This window comes from Syzygium oleosum, unplaced genomic scaffold (genome assembly GCF_021117445.2).
Source record: "Syzygium oleosum isolate NSW1041296 unplaced genomic scaffold, Sole_v2.1 Sole_v2.10, whole genome shotgun sequence".
NCBI lineage: Eukaryota > Viridiplantae > Streptophyta > Magnoliopsida > Myrtales > Myrtaceae > Syzygium > Syzygium oleosum.
The window spans coordinates 1213839-1232338 of NW_026607494.1; the positions used below are offsets into that span (position 1 = coordinate 1213839).

The following is an 18500-nucleotide window of genomic DNA, read 5'->3' on the forward strand; positions in this document are numbered from 1 at the left end:
CATCACAACTTATATTAGACACACGAAAAATATGAAACATTAACAAGTCATAAAATGAAAGCTCATATTAGTAGTTCTAGATTATACACTCATCATCTAACGCCATGGGACACCGCAAGATCATGCGAAGGCATAGACCAAGAAAAAACACAAAAAACTTGTTTAAGGTTTAAGGTTTTAGGACCCATAGAACCTATCCTACATACCTTGGAACCTAGAACCTATAGGTTCCCATCGGTCAAGTTTCAAGTACTACCTCAGAACCATGCTTACCTTACTTATTAAAGCTAGCCACCAAAGCTCATTCCTTTATTCCATCCTTAACCAAGTTGGGAGTTTCAAGAAGCGGAGTTTCATTAAAAGCATTAGAGTCAGCCCCATGGGCACTATAAGGAGTGCAATTTTCTTTATTGTTAGAGTTTTGTGGTCCTTTATGCTTTTCCTGGAAGATTCGGTGGGGCTCTTAGATGGTGTCTCAATCCAGGGTGAGTATGAGAGCAAGAGTTGCCTTCCTAACTGTCTTTTTTCCCTTGTCGCCATTATTACATCAGCTATTCCTTTATCATTATGTTTTAATAACTCAACTTGCTGAATCTCCATTGGCTTAGTCAGTAGCTGATTGTCAATTTCGATTGGTAATTTATCCTCCAAGATATCGCCTTGTGATGGTGTTTGTGCTATGATTTCATCCTCCTCAAGAATATGAAATTCTTTCGCATAAAATACTTTCCATATAGGGCTTGCCTCACGCGCTTCCGCTTTTAACTATAGCTAAAGTTTCAACAACATTTTCCTTCGGCCCGGATTATTCATATGGCATTTCCTTGCAGCTGGTAGTGTAATGGCCAAATCTTCCACATAAATAGCAATGTTCGTACTTAGAATCAACTCACAGTTGATCTTGTCAAAATTCACCATAATCTGAGACTTTAGTGGGCTCGAAAGGTCAAGAAGGACTCTAAATTTTCCAACTTTGCACAGACCTTCATTTTTCCCCTCTAACTTAAAGTCCAGCACTTTCCCCATTTTTTAGGCCACTTCTAGCATCACATTCTCAATAATTCTCGCTAATGGAAGGCTAAACACTTACACCCATAAAAGCGCAATGGGTAAATTCAAAATAGTGAACAGGAATCTTGGGCCTCAGCTGTTGAAGGAAAAGCAAATTGCTTGAAAATGACCACAGACTAGCTTCAAAAACTCTTTTCTTATCAATTTTCGAGCTAAATGTGAACGTAAATAAATCCGGCTCCATCTAGTCATATACCATGTTCTCAATTTTCTAAGCTTTTCTCATTGTAGATAGGAATATCTGAAAATATATATTTGGTCTAAAGTAAAGTTTTCCCAACAAAATGAAGTTGCATTTTTTCAATTTTTCCTCAGGAAGCAACCACATTTTACCTAGTTGTCTACAAAGGGCATCAAGCCTTTATTCTTTATTAATCTCACCTTCCATACTACCCACTACTCTTATGTGGTAGGAGCTTACCTCTATGATATTCCAGACTTTACTACACACGATAAGTCCTAAGCAAAAGGGCCAAATGACAGCACAACCTCTATCTCATGAGCTAGATCAAGCACCCATGACGCCCACCCGAGCTTACTAGAACAGTCAAGCAGCAAGCCAATTCGGGATTGAGAAACTTAAAAAGGGAAAAAGAATCTATGGATGAAGGAAGCTCTAAGCAAAGGGAACAGGGCTCTGGCGACCCAAAAAGAGTTAGGGTTTTGGGATTTGGGATTAATCTGGGAGTCTAGAGCTATGAATAAAACTAGGGACAAATGTGGTTGCTGGAAGTAATGGGTATTGTGGATTTGAAGTTTTGTACCTCGCTCTTGTTCTAAGATAGAGGAAATAGGGAAAAGACAAAATCGGGAATTGGTGAAAAGGGGAGGAGAATCAATGAAGAGGAGGGATTCCATGAAAAGGAAGATTGGTAAGAAGGTTCAAGTTTAATTTGAATGCCATGAGAAAAGATGGAGCACAAAAATTTAAGGTCTTTTTAGGGGTTAGCTATTACCATGGATAGGGAAAGCTCTTACAAGGAAGAGAGAAAAATCCTTACATAGAAGAGAGTTAATGTGATATCCAAAAATTTTCCTGCATTTATATGGAGGAATTTAGTTTCGATTCATGTCACATGTGAAGATTTAAGTCAAGCAATTAATAAAAATTTAAGTCAAACGATTATTATGAGACTAAGTAGATGACATAATGTGCTATTTTATCTAATTTAACCTAAGCTCATAAATGCCATTAATAAATCACTCCTTACTTGGTCGATGGAGATGAATTCTTCCCGAATATCTTCTTTTATGGCTAATATTATTGAACAACTTGTGCCTAGCTACTTACTTAGAACCACATGAAGCATTCTTATTAACAACTTACATCTCTACAATCAGGTTTAATGATTTTACCCTATGAACATTTATTTACTTTAACCATGATTAATTTAGCTCATTCCTTCGTTCTTTGCCGAAGTAGTATATTAAATTCGGTAAAGAGCTTTCAAAGGCAAAGACCCCACTCCATTTACTTCACCAATCAACTTCTCATTTTCTCTCAATTCTCACTTTGAATTCTCAAGAGTAAAAGCGGTGGTCCCATGTTCATATTATTAAAGTTTCAATCCCAATCTTTCAAGTTGCACGAGGTAAATCATTAATTTCCTCTACTTTCCATAAATGGGTTTTATCGTTTCAAAGGTTAGAGTTGTTAATTTCTATTCTTATTTATTTTGCTTTGAAGGGATCTAAGCTCGATCTTTACTCAAGTCATTCTCAAGGTAAGTGAAAGATCTTGAAACTAAGTTAGGTTATTCTACTTAGTACTCTTGACTTGGTTGTATGATGGTTGAGATTTTAGTTTGAATTCAAATGCTAGGTGTAAGAAGTTGCCATGATCATGTGTTGAAAGATTATGTTTATTTGACTTAATTTGATAAGTTCTTACATATTTTTAAGGAATTCTAGTATATTCCATAAGAATTGATAGAATATTTGATGGAAAAAGTATACAAATGGAGGAGTTGTCAAATTGGAAGTGTTGAAAATAAGTTGAATGAACTTTTCTAGAAAGTATCGGGTCATAATAATGAAGCTATTGATTTCTGTGGAAAGTTGCCAAATTTAGCAAAAATTTACCGATTTTCTGAGTTACCGAATTTTTGAGTAGCCGAAGAATAAATAAATAAATAAATATTTACTTTTTGTTTTCAATTTCTAGTCTCAGTATGTTGTCCATTCCAAGGTGTACATTAGAATATGGTTAACACCATGAAAAACCCCAAATTAGAACACCTATGATAAATTTATCCAAAACTAATTTTTTGACCACCAAAAACCCAAAACCGGTACATTTATGACAAACTTACATTCCATTAAATTGGATTAATACCATGAAAAACTACAAACTTGTATACCCGGGACAAACGGAGGATAAAACCCTAAATTGGTACACTCGTTACCTGTCACGTGTCATCCAACTCAGAAATTTGACAATAAAATTTAACAGAATTTAACGGAGGGTAAAATTGTCACAGATGTCTCACCCCGAAACCTACCAGAACGGGGGTTGACACGGCCGTCTTTTCACCCGAAGAACGCAGCCTAAACCCGCAACCAAAGAAGAAACTCCCAAAAGTTCCCACGACATCGCTCTCGCTCTATTGGCTACTAATCAAGAAACTTGAAAAGATTGGGAAAGAGAAGAGTGAGCAACCACATATTAGTAAATAGTGCGTATCTCTTCTAAGCAGATCGAGCAGCCACTATACATACACACACATACATACATACATATATATATATACATACATACATACATACACACACACACACACACACACACACACACACACACACATATATATATATATATATATATATATATATGTATATAACAATACCATAAGCTCATACTTCAATCCAAAGATATAACATATATCAAATCAAATACGAGTTGTTTCATTTCAAAAAAACTTTATGAAAGTCAAAATTACTCATTTAATCACCATCACAAGACAAACATCAATGGTCAAGTCCATTGATTAATCTCTATAAAAAATCACGTCAATGGTCCATTCAATTGACCAATTTCAAATCACTCATCAATGGTCTCTTCTATTAATGAATCTCATATCATATTATACATCGATGGTCCTCGACCAATTTATTATTCAATATCAAACCATGGTCATGATACAACGCTTTGTAACAAGGCTACCACGATTCCCCCTTGTCAAGGTCTCCACCTATAAAACAAGTGGCTTGGTCCATAAGGATATCATAACCTGATATGCATACCCCTCAATAGACTCACAACGATATTGAGCATCAATCAATCATTTTTCAATAATCCACAATTCTTAATACATAAACCATTTCATAACCCATTTATCACAACAAGTTTTCATAACCATTTCATAAATTCCGTTCACAAAGCAATACATATACGTAAACTGTCATGGCACATTTCATAGTAGTTTCTCAAATCATTTATAACTCATTTCATAAACTAGCAACATAATACATATATATCGGTGAAGAACAGTAGAAGTGCCAAAACTTGTGTACGGCGCTCACTTTAGTGCCAAAAGTTTGTTTTGGATCACTTTAGTGCCAAAATTTGTGAAAAACGATCACTTAAGTGCCAACTCCGGTCAATTTGGCCGGAAATCCGACGTGGCATTTTTTTTATTAATTTCTGAAGCTGATGTGACTCGCCAAAGAATTTAATCAGCATGTACACATCAAAACGACATAGTTTAACATGTACACTTGGATTTTTTAAATATTTTTTTATGATTTTTTTTCCTTCTTTTCTTTTTTTCTTCTCTTTCTTCTTCTTCTACCTCCAATCACCGCCGGTGATCGGAGGCCGGCCACCGGCCGTGGCCAGCCGCCTAGCCTCACCCGAACGAGGCCACCGTCGCTCGCCACAGGTGAGGCCCAGCCGACCCTCGCCGGGGCTTGCCCTCGCCAGATCAGGCGAGGCCGGCCGTCGCCATGGCCACGGCGGCCTCGCGGGGCGTCGCCTTCCCCCGAGTGATGGCCGGCCTTGCCGGATCTGGCGAGGGTCAGCCTCACCTCGCCGGGGCAAGCCCTCGCCCCGGCGAGGTGAGGCCGACCCTCGCCAAATCCGGCAAGGCCGACAGTTGCCCGGGGGAAGGCGACGCCCCGCGAGGTCGCTGTGGCCACGGCAACGGCCGGCCACGCCGGATCTGGCGAGGATGAGCCCCGGCGAGGGCTCCACTCGCCAGATCCGACGAGGCCGCCATGGCCTTGCCGGGGCTCGCCCAGGCGAGGGTCGGCCGGGCCTAGCTTGTGGCGGGTGACGACGGCCTCGTCCGGGCGACGCCAGGCAGCTGGCCGTGACCGGTGGCCGGCCTCCGGTCACCGCCGATGACCAGAGGTAGAAGAAGAAGAAAGAGAAGAAAAAAAGAAAAGAAGGAAAAAAATCAGAAAACATATTTAAAAAATATAAATGTACACATGAAAATGCCATGTAGACTTATTTTTTTTATAAAAAAAATCCAACTAAGATTAAAATTTTAATTATAAAAGTCACGTATTAATTTGGCCGAAATTTCTCGCCGTTGGCACTTAAGTGATCGTTTTTCCTCTGATTTGGCACTTAAGTAAATCGGCGAAAATTTTTGACACTAAAGTGAGCACCGTACACAAGTTTTGGCACTTATAGTGTTCTTCTCCCCATATATATCAATTCGCAATATATTTCTTAAAACCATTCTCAAATGATCAAAGAGTAGCAAATGCCAAATCCAGGTTTTTATGCAACAAACATACTTTAATAACTCATATAATACTTAAATTCTTATCACTTTCAAGACATGAGTTTACAAATCCATAGAAAAAATAGTACCACTTATCTAGGATCCCGAAAAATCAAACAACGACGACGATCCTATAATCCTAACAATTAAACGAGAATTGACGTCAGAACCAAGTAAAATACTACGATAACTACGAAACGACTAAACGATACTTAAAGGCTAACAAAATAACTCAAAGGTGCCCACAAATCGTTCGTCCAAAGCGATTATTCAAAACCGTTCCCAACGCAGAGCTTGAGCGCGAAACTTGATTGCGCCAAAACTCTTTCCACCGAATTCCGTTCCAAGCAAGTTTATAGTCAAAAGAAAGTCCATTCAAAGAACTACAAGACCCCTAACTTGGCCGACCAAAAATCGAGCCAAAAACTGACGAAAATCAGTACGAAAGATGCTGTCGTGCATTATTCACCACTCACGGCCAACTTCAAAAATCCGTTTCGGGCAAACTGTAAATCTAAATTGAGTTCTGTAAAATCCCATGGCCCCATAGCACCCTAAACTACCATTTCTATATAAATACGCCACTCAAAAACTCAAAAATCGAACTACGCAGCTTGAATTTCATCAAATTTCGAAATTTGAGCTACAACCCGAAAATAACTCCGATTGACCGAATGAGGAGCACGAGTGTTACATCCTTATTTTGGCTCATCTATTTTAATGCTCAGAGAATAACATTTGGTTATGCTACTTCTCGTTAGCTATCGAGGAATAATCCTGAGTGATTAATTCCTAATTTATTTACCTTTTTTCTGTGAATTATCGATTTTGCGATGATTGTGATTTTGTGGTGCATGAACTTTATATAGTCCTATTGTTGTGACGTGGATTCTAAAGGGCCTAGTGATGATGGCGCCTTGCATTTTGGCTCGTGATGTTTATTAGCTTGTAAATATCGACTTGGTGGCAATATCATAATTTTCGAAAACTTCAAGGGTATTTTGGAAAAAAAGGCCATTTATAAGTCAAATTTGATTTTCATTTGGAATCCGTTGACCACTTCTTCACGTTGATCTTTCCACCACCAATCTTCTTTCTTGTATTTGATTGTAGCTTCTTTATTGTCATCTTCTCCATTATTTCAATTCAAGAGACAAAGCCAAAAGCATTTTTACCTCTCTCTCTCTTCTTACGCCCAAGACCAACCGGCCCTCTCTCTCTCTCCTCATCACTTTATAAGCTTCATTAGATATTATTTGGAGTTCAATTATTTGAGATGTATTGAGGACTTTGCCAAGAAAGTCTCCCTCTCTCTCTCTTCTCCTTTCACTCGGTCGAACCCATCTCTTCCCCTTCATTGCTCTTGTCTTATATCAATTGATAAATTTGGAATCCATATGTTTCATTGGATATTATTTGGGGTAGCATTGATTGAGTTTTGATGATGATATTTGAGATTGTTTGCTTTAGAAACGGTAGAAAGATGTGATTTTCCGTCGATTCGGAAATTTCGATGGTAGTTGACCATGTTGATGTTTCGGCTGGTGCTTATCTTGATGAAGAGAAAATAATCGTTTCATAGTTAAATCAACACAATAAGGTCGTGTAATAGTTATGTGCATGAAAGACAAACGTGAATTTCTTTGCATGGTTAGCTTCATTGCTTATATGCTTTTACAATTTTCTATATGTCTTGTGAGCTGGATGTGATGATCACAATGATGTGATGAATACTAGAATTTCGGTGGTGTTGGGATTGAGATGGTACGGTTAGTAGCATAGCTGGGGACGCTATGTATGATGGTTATTTCGACTATTGTCGAGCATATTTTACTGACGATATCAATATAATTATTGTCGAGCATTGAAGTGGTATTTTGCATTTCCGTCATTTCATACATATACATTACATTGAGAGGATTACGGTAAGGACTATCAGATGGCGAACCGATGATACCCCGTGGGAGCCAGCGAGGGAAATCGGGAAGCTCGAGGTCGTATACCTTGAGGCCGTGCTTCGTGGTCTCAGTGGCAGATGCACAAGTAAGTCACATAACCTCGGAGTAGAAGTGAGATGTCTGCTGCTGTGTGGTCTGCAGAAGATCGGTTCTTAAAACTGATGGTTACGAATGGAGTGGTATTCGCGGGGAATTCATGGGCATATCATATGCATTCTCACATACATATTGTCATTATTCATATCATGATGACAATCGATGATCTCATGATAGACTCTTTAATTGTGATATAACTGTTTGAATTAAGTAGTCATGGCTTGATTTACTTGCTGAGCTCATTTCACTATTGTTGCTTTTCATGTTTTTCAGACTCTTAGCATGGCTTTCTTTCCGTCGACTGAACCTATTTCTACTTATGGCTCGGTTTTAGATATCGAGGGATTGTTTGTCGAGTGTCCCGATCCCGTTGTTTCTAGTGTGGTGTGGGAGCGCCATTCGACCACTGTCTAGATTGACTACTTTACTCCTTTGGGTCGTTTGCCGTATCACTTTGTATCTGACTACTTCCGCTTAGATGGCCGCTTGTATGGAGCCGTTCCCTTCCCATGCGAGAGTATGAGGAGGTTTGCGACCGGTGGTTGATCAGGCTAGGTGTTGGTGCACCAACCCCTTTTTATTTGAGCTGCATCATGATCGTTGGCTGGTAGTCTCTTAAGACTTTTGGTGTGACAGCTTCAAGTTAGGCGTGGATGTGACTTTTTGTAGTTGGTAGAAGGAGTAGACTAATCCTCGCTTCTCAGTTGTCATTTCTTTTGTGTTGTAATTATGCTTATCGCCTAAAGAAAAAGTTAAATAAAAAGCTGTCCGTTATGTTCTTCTGATATCTCTGTTTTGTATTGTTGTCTTCCGCTTGCGTTTTCATCAAACCTGATAAATAAGCCGAATAGTTTTTTATGACGGCCTGGGACGTCATGACTCGAGTTGGTATCGTCACAACGAGTATAAGACTGGTCATGATCAGTATGAAGTTACCTGTGTTGGTGATCTTCATGACAAGCATAAACTTAAAGTAAAGCTTCATGACCAGTAGGGCATAAATATTCCTGTGTCTAGTGGTGAGCCATTATGATATCGTGTGTACGATATGAGAGAATATCTCATTTGCTTGTATTTGAGTGGGTGATCTTAAGCACTATCATTGAGTTTCATCGATGTGAGAAGATAAAATAATTACTCGCGCATTGTCTTATATGAGTATTTTGTATTTGTCTTGAACTTACGCAGTTTGTTGATGCCAGGTGAAGTGGTAAGATGATTCTTTTAACTTAAAACTAGAAATTTCATTTATTAAGTTTCGGCTCATTCCTTTATTTTGTGGCTTGCAGGATGGATAGAACGGTTAAGGGGACAAGATGATACTTGAGGCCATCAACCCTTGAGTTAAATATTGACTCTCTTTTGAGCTAATGTGGGAGTAGAGGCGCTAGTTGACTCAACCCTCTTCCCAGAACTTTGGTGTTTTGTGTTTTGCTTGAATAATGTAGTAAAGTTGTTTAAACTGATGTTCAATATAAATAAAGAGGCATATGTACTTTAATTATACTTATGCGATTTTCTTGCGTGGAATTTTGTTGGAGAGATTTTATCGAGCTTCCGCATGCGTTATTTTAGTTATGTATTATAATTGGTAATTACACATGTCACACGTGACGTTCTAGGGCGTCATATTGGGTCCCACCACTACTTTTTTACTTGGTCAAAAGAAAATGCAAATATTACAATAGATGTACCAATTTGGGATTTTTTGTGGTCAAAATATTAGTTTGGGGTAAATTTGTCACAGGTGTACTAGTTTGAGATTTTTCGTAGTATTAACTCTTAGAATATTTTTGTCCATATATAAGCAAGAGATAAGTGGGTTTTATTACATGTTAAGTAATGTATGAAAAGTCATGATGTTTACATTTGAGTAAAATGTGATTTTTGAATATATTTATGTGTATGAGAAATGTAAATAATGATATGAAAATATTTCGTCATGCACGAGATCGTAGCAATGATACCTCGGAGTTGAGATGCCTCGCGAATCAGGATGCCCTGTCAGATATTAGGGATGCCTCGGTGTTGAGATGCCCTGTGATTCGGGAAGACGAGCGAATCATGATGCAATGAAATAATGAATATGATGCATGCTCATATATATATATATATATACACACACACACACAATGATAAGGCACTAAGTGATACTAGTGTATTATGAACATGTTATGGAATAGTGTATGTCATGATAGAAAAAAATGTGTATGCTCGTGCATTTAAGTATTGTTTGATTGCTTGTGCATGTTAACATCAAGTGAGCACGAAGGTGAATTTCTATCTTATACTTAGAGCTTTCATTTACTAGACCTCGACTCATTCCTTTATTTTTCCAAACATGTAAGATGGATCCTCTGCCGCCACCGATTTTCGGATGCCCGATACATGTTGATTACATATATGAGGATGTGTTTGTACCTGAGTGGGAGATAGTGTAATACCAAATGTACTTTCACGATGTAGGTCCACGTAGGACTGTAGGATGGGTCCCTCACCGATACGTCGCTTGATACATGAACATGGAGGGTGAGTTGATCGGACTACTTAGAGATTTCAATGGTCCTCCTAGTCCCCATGATGGATGGCCTGCTGATGGGATCGACCCATAGCGATGGAATGACGGTTGTATAGACAGGATTTTGAGTACAGGAGTGTGGTAGTGGAGGTAGGAGACCTCACCCTTATCCTAGGTGTTTGTATTTTATGTTTGCTATGGAAACTATGATGTAAAAATATTGTTATAATGGATGCGTATGTATATTAAGTTTATGAGTTACTGTATAAATTGGATGATATGAAAATTTTGTCTCGCTTTCGCATGCAAATAATAACATAAAAGATAAGAATATGATTAAGACATGTGTAGTGCGTGACGTTCTGGGTTGTCATAATTAATTCCTGCACCATGTTCTTCAGAAGCATATACTTTCAAATACAACTTTTTCATCACTTCGGGGAATTATCTCATAGGAATCGAAATGTTCACATTAAGCCATAACTGCTCCACACTATCCATGACCTGAAGATCTGAGGTTAGAGAAATCATCGTCATGGCCTCACTAAGATACTTGCAGTCGGGAAATTTCTTCGCATGAATATGCTATGGACAAGCAAAGCAATATGAGCTGTTGAAGATTCGGCTCAATGGGTGGTGCATTTGGTTTGACTTCTAGGGAAAATTTTTGGGAAAATTCAAATAATTTTAGGTTAGAGGATTTTTCGAAATGTATGAGCCGGACTGGTAATCTCATAAACGAAGCACGTGCGATTAGCCCTTTGTCAGTAGGCTAACCACATGAGTTACTTTGTTCTGCTTCCCAAATCAAAGCATCTATTTGAAAAACTGGGTTCAAGGGATAGAGCCGGGCTGATCAATAGTTTAACTAGAAGCCCAACAAGACCAAGCCCCTAACGCCAGGGTGTTAGAACCATACGAACCAAATCGAACCGAACCGAAAATTTCATCCATTTCGGTTCGGATAATCAAAATTAACCATTTTTTTTTTATTTCGATTTGTTTCAGTTCGGTTCGGATCAGTTCGGATCGAACCGAACTGAAATAAACTTCGGTTTTAGCCCTAAAAAGCCCTATGTCGCCCACTCAGTCGCCATCTCTCGCGCTCGCATCTCCCTCTCTCCCTCTCCTCCTCGCCGCTCCGCCTCTGAAATTCGCGACTTCCCCCTCCGGCCCCGCCGCCGTAGCCTCCGCCGGCCGCAACTCCCGCCGGGACCACGGGCCCGAGCCGAGTGTTTTCCTTCGCTGGTCCGCGCGACCGAGCCGTGGGTTTGAGCCGATCGTCTTCTCGCCGGAAAAAGGGAGGCGGAGGAGGAGTGTGATCTTCGCAATCGGTATGCTTCGGTAGTCTGTGCCCTGGGTTTGAGCGGTATGCTTCGTTTTTGATGATCTTGTTTCCTCGCAAGCGGCAGCGATGGGGTGAGGACGTCGCTTTTGCTATTTCGGAGTCGACATTGCTGGTTTGTTCGTGGGTTTTTGTCTGAAAATTCCCGAAACCTCTCGCGGGTGGGCTTTTTTTTTTTTTTTGGGTTTTCTTGCTGTGGTAGTTTCGCCTCGGGCTCGATGGGATCTGTGTTGTACTTGTCGTCGAGAGGGCGGAGTACAACTGAGAGCCGTTTCCAAGTGCTCTAGTGAATGGTGGATTCTGTAGGCTAAGTGAGTTTGCTTGGGGGCCACATGTGCTGTCTAGACTTGTTCTTGTTAGCAGATACTAGGTCTCTAGTCCCTCAAAAATATCTTGCGTAATTTTTGAAGGGAGATAACTCCATTTAGTATTTGATATCCCCCTTCAATCCTTCCAATACTTGTTTTGTGAAGACTGTGGTTTGTCTTAGAAATTACATGTTATTTTCTTGGAGAACTTTCTAATGCTTACCAACTGCAACACACTTGCAAGTGCTCGATGATATCATATCGGAACTATAAGATTTATTACTTGTTTTGGTTGTGATAGGGAGAAATTGCATCTAAAAGCAACCAATAGAGCAAGGTTCCTTGGCCAGTCTTTCCGTTCAGGAGCTTAGATGTTCTTCTTTAGGACGGTGGGAAAATCCACTGGTAAAGTGACTTTAACAAAAGAACTGCGAATATGACTAAGAATGAGCAAATTGGCATTTTTATGCATTGATCATTTACCTCACTAATATCTTGAGACTTCTTCTGCAGTTTAGATTATGATAATTTCTCCTCTCTTTCTTCGTTTATTTCTTTTAACTGGTCCTACATAGCCTGGTAGTTTGGGGGGAAGCGGAATTCAGTATTTTGCGTGCACTTGTTGCCACCACCCGTGGTTTTTTGCTTGATGTTGTTTACAAGTTGTCATATTTGTCTACATTCGTCTCAGGAGAGGAATGGTGTCGTGTGATGAAATTCTTTGCTTGCATGTCTTCTCAAGTTAGCAGAAAATCAAGACGCTGGTTTTTTGGTTTTGAGCCCATTTCCCGTGTTGTTTGATTAACTAATTTCCACTAAGAGGTGCCTTTGCTTATATAGCCTCCTTGTCTTTGGTGTTGTTCACATTTACCACCATCTCTCTTGTTACTTTATGCTGTGTTATACCCTTTTCTCATACTGTTTTGGGGAGGGTTCATCTTGTAGTTTTTGTGGAGTCACTTTGCTGTTCAAGAACTTCAAGTCGATATGCATTGTACTTTAAGTATTTCAAGTTGTGTTGAAAGCGTTGTCTCTTGAGTATTTGTGCTTCAGTCTTGAGAAACCATCAGAAATTGACAGCTCTCTTTGGAAGTAGAAATTCGTCATTACTTAATTTTTTTTTTCTTTGAAATGATACTGAATCATATCTCGTGGCATGTGGTAGCTTCTTTCGCTCTTTCAGTTGGCATTTTCAATTACTTCTAATTTTCATATACTTATTTAATAGCGAATTGTTGTTTCGCTGAATTGAAAAGTGATCTGACTGCAGGTATTGGCGTACTTTTGGTCCTGTACTTTTGCAATCCTGGTTCGACAAAGCTCCAATTTTGCTGCACGATTCCGAAGCTGATTCGCGGCCGCGACAAACCCAAAGAGGCCCAGGACCGGCTTCTCGCCCATTGGTGAGTTCTCAGTTGTCTTCTCTCGGTCAAGTCTTTGACTGGTTTCGCTTCAGCAGTTCTGTCTTCGTGTACATCTCGGCTTTGATCTTCGGTGATGGTTCTTGTGTCCGCTTGGTGAGGGTTTTTGTGGTTTAGAGATTGCGAGTCGGATTGTGAATTTTTTTTTCGAGGACAATGGTTTCGTTTGTGTCTTGCTTCTTGTTATATGGGTGTCCAATGGTTTTCATTTGTTTTTATTATTCCTCTGTTTTGGAGCTGGATTTTATGTTAACTTGTTCTGATTTAGGCGAAGTGAGGTATATGCAATCTATATTACCTTGTGTTTCAAAGGTTGCTAACAACGATGAATGCAAATACTTTTTTTGGGGAAAGAATTACCTTCAGAATTTGCATTGCATCTTGAATTTCGAATTCTACATCATTTATCTTCCCACTTCTTTGAATCAGCAAAGCATGAGCATATGGCTTATGTCATCTGATTTTCTATTAAGAATCCGTGCAAAAGTTTAATTTCTGTTTGCCAACAAAAACATCTTTTCTGTCCTTCAATGAAAGGATATATATGGGAGTTTCATTTCTAGGCTGCTAAAATCCACTCCTTAATGGGATTGATCATGGATGTTATAAGGTATTTGTGACCAAGTGGGAAAGCAATTCCATCAAACTTGCTTAATAGAGGTGTTCTTGCATGCGCAATCTGTTTTTGCACGTAATTCCGTCACTTTCATAATTCATCCTGTTCGTTTGGTATTTTTCTTTTCTCATTATGACTCTATCCTTGTGTTTGTTTGTTCTGTTGAACTAGTTTGCTTCGCGTTCATTTATCATAACTATTTAGCAACTTCTGTCCTGGTGCTTAAATGGCTACCCCTTCTATTATGCTTTTATTTGGATTAAGTATTTGCTTGTGATACAAAGTTTGTTAACTTGACACAGCCACTTGAATTATAATAATTTCAGGTTTTAATTGTCATAGATTGGTAGATGTCTACTTCAATGAGTGAATCTAGTGGCACAAATAAAAGGAGGACGAGATCTACTGCTTGGGAACACTATAAAAGGACAGAAAATCCAGACAAAGCTGAATGTTTATATTGCGGGGCTATTATTGATTGTTCTACCTCTCAAGGGACTAGTGCGATGCATAATCATTTAGGTAGATGTAAGGAATTTCCATATGCGAACGTTGAGAAAAGGCAAAAAAGTGTCTCGGGTCAACTTGTTGGGGTTGGTAGTTCTAGGTCATTTGGTCCATGGAAATTTGACCAAGAAACTAGTCGAAAAGACCTAGCAGCGATGTTTATCATTGGTGAATTACCCTTTAAGTTTGTAGAAAATGAGGCGTTTCGGCAATTCGTGAGTAGGATACAGCCGAAGTTTTCAATCCCCTCAAGAAACACATTGAGGGAGGATTGTTATAAGTTATACTTGGAGGAAAGATACAAATTGAAAAAAATATTTTTTCGATACATCTCCAAGGGTTTGTCTCACAACGGACACGTGGACTTCTTCTCAAAATATGAGTTACATGTGTCTCACTGCTCATTTTGTAGATGGTGATTGGAAGTTGCAAAAGAAAATCTTGAATTTTTGTCAAATTCCGGGATATTCTGCTGAGATTATAGGAAAAGCGGTGGAAAAAGGCTTGACTGGTTGGGGGATTAAAAGCGTTTTTTCTATCACCGTGGATAATGCGAGCTCAAATGACTTGGGAGTTCAATACTTTAAAAAAAGACTCCACTCTTGGAATACTCTAATTTTGTCGGGTGAGTTACTCCATGTGAGATGTTGTGCTCACATATTGAGTTTGATTGTGAGAGAGGGTTTGAAAGATATAGATGATTCCATTGTTAGAATACGCTCAACTGTACGTTATGTGAGGTCTTCTCCTGCGAGGTTGCAACTGTTTAAGGAGTACATTGAGCTAGAAAATATCGAGTCCAAAAGTCTTGTATGTTTGGATGTAGAGACTCGTTGGAACTCAACGTACCTGATGTTGGAAGCGGCTTTGAAGTTTCAGAAGGCTTTTATCTTACTAGATATTCGGGATAGCAAATTTGTTGAAGAGCTTTCCAAGGTGAGGGGGGTTGCCTACTAGTGATGATTGGGAATATGCCCGTCAATTTCTTCCTTTCTTGAAGTTGTTCTACGATACGACTTTAAAAGTATCGGGTTGTTCTTATGTCACTAGTAATGATATGGCGAAAGATGTCTACGGGATTTTTATGATGATTGATAGATATTGTGTGAATGAGGATAGGAGTTTGCAGGAAATGGCCAAGAGAATGAAGACCAAATTCACTAAGTATTTTGGCAATGTGAACAACATCAATCTAACATGGTTCATTGCATGCATACTTGACCCTCGACATAAGTGGCAGTATGTGAAATGGATGATTAATCAAGTTTATGAAAGCAAGCGGGCGGAAATTTTACGAGATAAAGTAACATCATCTCTAACGTCATTGTTCGAGCAATACCGCACCGGTATATGCCCCCAAAGCAATTTGAGGTCAAAGGGTACAAGACAATGAATGTGTCAATGTCTCCTGTGGTTGGTGCGAACATTATGACTACAATGTATCTTAGCCAAACGGGACAAGAATATTTGGAAGAAAAATCCGAATTAGATAAGTATTTGGAAGAAAGATGTGAACGCTGTAGCGCCGACTTTGATATCTTAAATTGGTGGAAAGTCAATTCTTCGAGATATCCTATCTTCTCTTCCATTGCTCGAGATATTTTGGCTGTGCCCGTCTCAACTGTAGCATCAGAGGCTGCATTCAGCACAGGAGGTCATGTACTTGACGTGTTTCATAGCTCCTTGACCCCAAGCATGGTGGAGGCTCTTATATGTGATCAAGATTGGCTACGATCCGCACCACTTTCACTTTCGATTGAGGAGGACTTAGAAGAACTTGAAAATTTTGAGTCAGGTGAGAAAAAATTATCGTGAAATATTTTATATCATTTACTATTGCAATAGATACTTTAATTTTCATTTTTATTGTGAATTTAATGTAGAGTTGTCAACTGTGACCGCGGAGTTGAACTCGATATTGGTTTTCCTTGATAATTGACGAACAAAAGAGAAGTAGTCATCTCCTTGATGTGTAAAGAAAGCAAGTGAGTACTGGAGATTCTGTTTTCTTTTTTGTAGCTAGTCCATTATATGATTTTGTAGTTCTTCTTTGTCACTATGCAGGATCAAATGCAGAAAGGAGAGAGGGATTCATTTTACAATTGATGGCTCGGGTATCTTCATCTCAATCTTGATCAGCAATGTGGCTGGTGCTGGAGATATAGCTGCAATAAAAATTAAAGGCACGAAAACTGGATGGCTTCCAATGGGTAGGAATCGGGGTCATAATTGGCACATTAATGTGGATCTTAAGAACCAGCCAGAATGTTTGGGAGAAGCTGCTTCACTCAATCCAGTTTCTTGTTGACAGCTTCTTTATTTACCTAGCACTACACGGTGAACTATGGGCTGAATGATAACATTTTCCTGTTTAGTTGTCATTCATCTTCTCAAATGGCATATCTTTAATGCTATGTTACTCTGTTCACCAGGAATGAAAGTCTGTCTTACTGATGAGAAGGAGTTAATAATGGAGCTGTCGATGAAGTGGGCAGGGAATCCTAACATCATTGTTGCTGCTAAGGCATTCGGGTTGAGGGCTACTGTTCAGGTATCGATGAATAGCTAGTTTATTCTGTCCCCTCTCTCTCTCTCTCTCTCTCTCTCTCTCTCTCTCTCTCAATTTCGGTGCATTTTAGGTGGTTGATTTGCAAGTGTTCGCTTCTCCGTGCATCACTCTGAAGCCTCTGGTTCCAACCTTTCCTTGTTTTGCCAAGATATTTGTCTCTTTAATGGAGAAGGTGTGTCTAATAATTTCCAGGGTAGACTTCTTTTTGTTTAGAGGAGCTGCATTTACAAGAACTATTTGGTTCTAACATAATAAGATGACCCCAATCATGTTTGCTGTCTAGTTATTCAATGTTTCTTTGTGCAGCCACATGTAGATTTTGGCCTGAAGCTTCTCGGAGCAGATGCTATGTCCATTCCTGGCCTCTATAGATTTGTCCAGGTAATGCTCTTACCTTTTTTATAAGGATAATTTGAACAGATTTCTCCATTCTCCAACTTCACCAATTGTTGGCAATAACCATGTAAACTGCTGATGTAAAATAGTTTGGGAAAATACTACCAACTATTACATTGTAATAAGACTTCTTAGTATTATATTTATGCTTGTGTTCAGGAACTTATCAAGATCAAGTTGCAAATATGTACCTCTGGCCTAAGTACCTAGAAGTACCTATTTTGGATCCTTCTAAGTAAGTTTTCCTCTTTACAAACTGTTACTTCCTTCAATTTGTGCTGCCAAGTTAATGAATATAAAGGTGGTAATTCTATGACTGGTCCAACTACATGGATTTTTGCTTACTCCTGCAGAACTGCAAAGAAACTGGTTGGGATTCTTAATGAAAGGTCGTGAGGGGAATAAAGCTTAAAAAGAAGGACCTTCTGGGCAAGTCAGACCCTTATGTGAAGCTAAAGCTTACTGAAGACAAGTTATCCACAAAGAAGACAATAGTCAAACATAGCAATCTAAATCCTGAATGGAATGAGGAGTTCAGTTTGGTGGTCAAGGACCCAGAATCTTAAGAAAGTTCTATTCGCTACTGTACTTTTCTTTTTTGGTCGGAACCTAGTTTAAATATGTGATTTTGTTTTTTCATTTTTCAATTTTAAATAATGAGTTTTTAGTTTGTAATATATTTACAATCACTCAACTTATTTTAATTTGTAAGATCGATGATTCTCTTACGTAGAATATCATGAATATGTTCACATTTTGACATTAAAGATTCAAATCTAGGAAATAAATGTCGTTAAATATTAAAAAGAATTATTTAACTTTCATCTTATTCGAAATGGCGATTCAGCGATACGTAATCGAAATTATAAATAGTTGAATAGCGTAAATGACTAAAATATTTTTATAGGAATAAAAAGCAAAAAAGAAGAAGAAAAAATAGAAAATCGAGCCATGAATAAAAA

The 18500-nt window shown here is 38.9% G+C and overlaps 1 protein-coding gene across 4 annotated transcripts; it reads left to right on the top strand.

Moving 5' to 3' along the window:
- Window positions 1–11551: 11551 nt before the first annotated feature.
- Window positions 11552–18186, top strand: LOC115687942 (synaptotagmin-2-like). 4 transcript variants are annotated; one of them, XM_056315083.1, is made up of 6 exons: window positions 16022–16368; window positions 16638–17124; window positions 17258–17314; window positions 17449–17523; window positions 17698–17773; window positions 17892–18186. In XM_056315083.1, exons 2-5 carry the CDS (start codon window positions 16927–16929, stop codon window positions 17746–17748), a joined length of 381 nt encoding a protein of 126 aa, XP_056171058.1. In that variant the 5' UTR covers window positions 16022–16368; window positions 16638–16926; the 3' UTR covers window positions 17749–17773; window positions 17892–18186. The 4 variants fall into 4 exon arrangements, 2 of the variants coding, with proteins under 2 accessions (XP_056171058.1, XP_030469513.2); XR_008817280.1 differs by lacking the exons at window positions 16022–16368; window positions 16638–17124; window positions 17258–17314 and adding exons at window positions 11552–11710; window positions 13300–13432 and having other exon boundaries at window positions 17892–18181; XM_030613653.2 differs by lacking the exon at window positions 16022–16368 and having other exon boundaries at window positions 16985–17124; window positions 17213–17314; window positions 17892–18154.
- The last annotated feature ends 314 nt before the right edge of the window (window positions 18187–18500 follow it).

What these genes read in the sequence shown, in the direction of transcription:
- LOC115687942 (XM_056315083.1), top strand. Translation starts at nt 16,927, where the DNA reads ATGATAACATTTTCCTGTTTAGTTGTCATTCATCTTCTCAAATGGCAT. An exon ending in GGTTGAGGGCTACTGTTCAG is followed by an intron (nt 17,125 to 17,257) that starts GTATCGATGAAT and finishes ATCACTCTGAAG; the next exon opens with CCTCTGGTTCCAACCTTTCC. An exon ending in GCCTCTATAGATTTGTCCAG is followed by an intron (nt 17,524 to 17,697) that starts GTAATGCTCTTA and finishes GCTTGTGTTCAG; the next exon opens with GAACTTATCAAGATCAAGTT.